Raw genomic sequence first — 5,000 nt, 5'->3', positions numbered from 1 at the left:
ACAATATGAATAAACAAAAGGTCATGGGGTACACGAAAATGATCTATATATGCTTATATACCTTATATGCATACTTTTATATCGCCCTGTAATTGTTCATCTTTTCACGGAGTGTGAAAATTGGCCCCGTGGCCCCGTAGAGTTAAACACCGATATTCTGCCGATACAAAGAATCGTCTGGCATCACCCAGCGACACCTGGCCACAATGAGAAAATGACGCGTATGATACCCATCTGACTAGAGAACAGTTATTTTTTTTACCAATATTATACATTGTAAAACCCCATTAGAGCAACAATGATAGGTAAATGATAGATGATTATATCATATAAAAGTATTTTGTACATGATTTGTCATGTAAAATGTATAGATAATGAAAAGGAAAAAGATTAGGATTATTAGGTCCTTCACATTTTTATACATAACACATGTATTTTCAATCCGATTTTAACGTATTTTGGCTCATTTTGTAGCTGAATGATAGATCTATTACATGATGCAATAAGGATTTGCAATATTTTCATGTGCTTCTTATAAAAGTGACATATTTTCAGTATCCCTTTTTAGGGTGTCGAGATAGTGGGCTTCAGAAAATGTTCACCCAAAAAAAAGTAAGGTTGACTTCTATAAAATGGCTTTCACATGTTATAGTAGAAGGATATTTCTATTCAGATTTTAAATCAGAATGGCTGTATGATATTTTTTTATTTTGAGAAATTTTTTAAAATGGTCAATGTAGGCCTATAGACCCTCCAGATCACTGCAACCACTCTACACTATATGTAAGATTTTGAGTAAATATTACGTGCTGGTAATGTCCAAAAGGCTCCGGAATGCAGGTACATTATAGACAATTATGGTATAAGAAGATTATGCTTCTCCCTTTCATTTTTCATACCAAAATAATGATGAAAAGAGAAAAAAACTTCAACGACCGTTATCTTGGAAGTATACTTATTTACGCAGAAATGCCATTCCAGACGCAAATTTAGTCCAAAATAAACATATAATGGCACATTCTGTAGATAAATATAATATCTAGGGAATGTAGGAAGCAGATTTTTCAATTTTTTCCCTGTGCTTCCTGTAAAAGTGATATATATATGAAATAAACGTCTTTTTCGGACACCTGCTAGTCGACTCGGTAAAATATTTAAAAAAAAAACAGAAAACAAAGTCGAAATAAAAAAAAGTTCTTCCTAAATTCCCTAGATAAAGGATGATTCTGTAAAATAGAATGACCAATTTTTTTGGATTAAAAAAAAAAATATTCTGCTTTGGTCAAATTTCAAAATTTTTCTTCAGATTTTTTGTATTTTTTTGACTATAACTCAAAAACTGTTCGGCCGATTAAAAAAAAAAAATCTACCACAAAGATCAGGCCAGGGTCTAAATAAAAGGGCGTGAGTTTCATGAAAATTAGCAAGAAAAAAAAAAAAAGGAGACGCTCTTCTTAAAGTATTATTGAAATATTTGCCACCATTCAGATAAATTAGACTTAAAAATTGCTGAAACCATCCTGGTATGAACAAGATTTGATGTGGTAGACCGAATGTCATCATGGCAGAAATTTCATTTAATGTCTTCCAGCTGGGCATCACCAAAGGTAAAGACACAGTCCTATAGAGTGACTTTAAACCTTCAGCCCTGCAACACGCTCACCATGAATAGTCATATACGTTTTAGATAAATCAAGTTTACAGGATTATTGTTCATTTTGTTGTTATACATCTAATACACTATCTATAAAGAAATGTGGGTGTATTTGTTACATTATTGGCTTGATGATGAACTTATTTCATATTGTTTAATGCAGTGCAATAAACAAGAAAGTAATGCAAGGATTCCTATAATCATCAGACTCTAACCCTATGCTCTGTAACTGTAATCTAATGTTCATCTGTTTATTATAGTGAATGGTTCAGTTTTATTATCTACATCTTTTATCATCTTATGATTAGAAAACAGCTGAAATGATGCTATGGAAAAGTGGCCAGCCCTGTTAGCAATAGCAACGTGGCACGAAATTTGAAACATGACTGCTGCTGATTCGCCCATTGATGGATCATCATTTTTCATATTCAAAAAAGTTTATGCCTGGTCTTTAACCTCCTCCTCCCCTGTGTACAGTTTTTATGTTCATGATAATGATGAAAATTATTGTTGACCCCAAAGTGTGTGTGTTTGTGTTTGTCTGTGTGCTCATGCTTGTGTGTGTGTGTTTGTGTTCATGTGATGTGGTGTATAGATTAGAGCTGAAGGCAGGAGAGAGTTCAGATGTGCTGAGATGATCATATAGCACTCACATGCATCTATATGTGTGTTCATGTGCATGTGTGCTTATGCGAGTGTGAGTATGAGTATGATCTGCATTCAGATTTTTTAAAGATGAAAATATTTTATTTTTAACAAATTTTGAAGACCTCTTTTTTCAGAGAGAGAGATTGTTACATGCAAAAATTCTGAAACTAACAGAATTCTCAAAACTGAATGTATAGCTCCCTTATATGACCTTGAGGTTTTCTCAGCAGAAACAACATAGAAAACTAATATTATCTTTTGGTTGTGGGAGGTCTAGAATTAATCTAACCTAAAAAATAAATTTTTTGATGGGGCTACAGTTCCCATCAGTCAAATTTAAAATCAGCGGGATAGTGGTGTATAATAGAGTACTCTTTCACCCTACTGAAATTCATGAAAATTGTTAAAACTACTTATTATATTCTAACAAAAAAGCTGGTGCATCAGGCATTCTCACACTTTAAAACTTGTTGACTTTCAGTGGAGTTTTAAATTTTCTCAACCCCCTAGCTTTTAATGCAGAGTAAAAAAATTATGATGATAAAATCAATATGAGAAGTAGTATTAGTATTTATCATTGAAAAAAGTATGATGACAAGGAAACAGCATACATTATGTCTACTGCACACAATTTTTAACTTAGTCACAAAAAGTGTACAGACAACACTGAGAGCTGAGAGTGTACTGAAGTATGGACTTTTCTGTATAGGAGAGAGATTGGTGTTTGATGGGAGATGGACAGTATGGAATGCAGACAGGAATATATCAGTACCATGCACAGACAGTAGAGATGTGAGAAATGTTAAGTGGGGGAGGTTTGGTTGAAGGTAGTGCTGCGAGTGGTTCCAAAATTTCTGGGGATTTACTGAAACATTGACTAAATACATGAGATTGAGGAGTTAATATCATTATTATTATTTTTTATAGACTCTGATGGTGTCTCAGATTTTTTAGATTTTTACAAAATATTATCAAGATTTTAAAGTTAGAGGCTTAAATGGTTCCTTTAACCTCCCCAGTTAACTTTTACCTACCTCCTTGGTATTCATCAATCCTCTTTAAACCCCCAGGCCTTTCATTAACCTTTGGATGGTTTCATCAAGGACCAGTGATCAATATCGACTATATCATTAAATACATTGCTTATTTACGAAATATAGAATGTGTGGTTATTTTCCAGAATGTTAAACGTGGAGATCTGTTATTTGTGCAAGTAATAGGCCATGTAAATGAATTGGTTAGTTTAGTGAAGGTACAGGCAACCATGGGCTTTGTCACGAGAGATCTTCATAATGCTTATATCAAGGTTAGTAATTTAGCCTATTTGATTTGTTGAACTTCTTTTGTGTGATGCAGTCATACATTGAATATTCAGATGAATTGTTAATTAAATTTATACTGTTATTGAGACATGATTATGATATTTATAGTTTTATAAATGAAACCTTCCAGGCTCATCTTCGAGTAGAAGATACAGATCCTGACCCAGCAGACTGCGATAATCTTGGCAGATATCTGTCTAGAACAAGACTGCTTGTTGAGGTGCTGGAGGTAGACCCTTCTGATGAATATATTCGTGTTGGAGCAAAAGGTGTTGCAATACCTTCTCACTTTAAGGACAAAATTGTGTTAGGAAAAGCTAAAGTTTCTGATCGTCCACCTGTTGTTGAGTAAGTCTAGATTTTTTTTCCCCTTATTATGAATGAATTGAACATATTTAATTATCAAACCTGAAATAATAAAAGGTCAATAAAAAAAAATATCTCGACATTAAGTTAGGGATATATAACTGTAAACTGCATGGTTCTTTTTTCTCACAATAGTATTATGGAAGGAAGGACAAGACAGGCCTATGATGAGAGCTTGAAGAAATTGAAGAGCTTCACAAACCCAAGGAGTATTAGGCATTTAGCCGGAAAACTCGGAGTTGATATTTTTTCACAGTCATCATTAATGTTTACTTTAAGGTAAGTTAGGTCGATCAAATCATGTGTTATGGAAAAGTATATAGTTTTTATCTTTTCAGGAACTTTTAGTGATAGGAATTGATCACCAGCAAAGAGGATCTTTCACCTGGTCTCTCCCTCTCTCCCTATCCTTAATTCCTACCCCTACTTCCATTTATACCTTTCTTCCTCCTTCCTAAATTCCACATTTCTTTGCCTCTATTTCTTCATGTCACTATACACTTTCCACTCCCATTCCTCTGTGTGTGTCTCTCTTTTTTCATTCTTTCTTCATCCATCTTTTGCACTTGAAAAGGAATTTTGATGTCAAGTATATTTGTCAAATTTGGATTGTTAAGGTTAATGAGGACTCTAATGCCAATGTTTGTTACAGAGGTAAGTTTCCTGAACAAGAGATGTACAAACCTTTAAGAAGAGCACAGATGGCACGATGGGCTCACAAGTCTGTAGCAGAAGGTGTGGCCTTTTTTAAAAAAGGTCAACATGAGGAAGCATTCCAATGTCTTGGAAAAGCATTGCATATTGATGAAGAGAATGTAGAAGCATATGTGGCCAAAGGAGCTTTGTAAGCTATAAAATTGTATATTTTTTGTTCCATTTAGTATAAATGCAGTTAAGAGAGGGACAGTATACTGATATATAAGATTACATACAAAATAAAGTTTAAATGTTTGTAAATTGGAAGCTACTGAGGGACTAAAGCAGTATTTTATTATAGCTATAAGATTTCT

The 5,000-nt window shown here is 33.7% G+C and overlaps 1 protein-coding gene across 3 annotated transcripts in view; it reads left to right on the top strand.

Moving 5' to 3' along the window:
* The window catches only part of LOC113815860 (tetratricopeptide repeat protein 14), a 37,960-nt gene that overhangs the window by 17,985 nt on the left and 14,975 nt on the right, over positions 1-5,000 (top strand). For all 3 annotated transcript variants that reach the window (XM_070125364.1, XM_070125363.1, XM_070125365.1), the window contains 4 exons: positions 3,483-3,608; positions 3,755-3,972; positions 4,126-4,269; positions 4,643-4,834. In XM_070125364.1, coding sequence (XP_069981465.1) covers positions 3,483-3,608; positions 3,755-3,972; positions 4,126-4,269; positions 4,643-4,834 — 680 coding nt within the window. The remainder of the gene's footprint in view (positions 1-3,482; positions 3,609-3,754; positions 3,973-4,125; positions 4,270-4,642; positions 4,835-5,000) is intronic.

The sequence above is a fragment of the Penaeus vannamei genome, chromosome 9 (assembly GCF_042767895.1).
Source record: "Penaeus vannamei isolate JL-2024 chromosome 9, ASM4276789v1, whole genome shotgun sequence".
Lineage (NCBI taxonomy): Eukaryota > Metazoa > Arthropoda > Malacostraca > Decapoda > Penaeidae > Penaeus > Penaeus vannamei.
The sequence above is the reverse complement of the archived record's forward strand: the minus strand, read 5'-3'. Positions and strand labels throughout refer to the sequence as shown.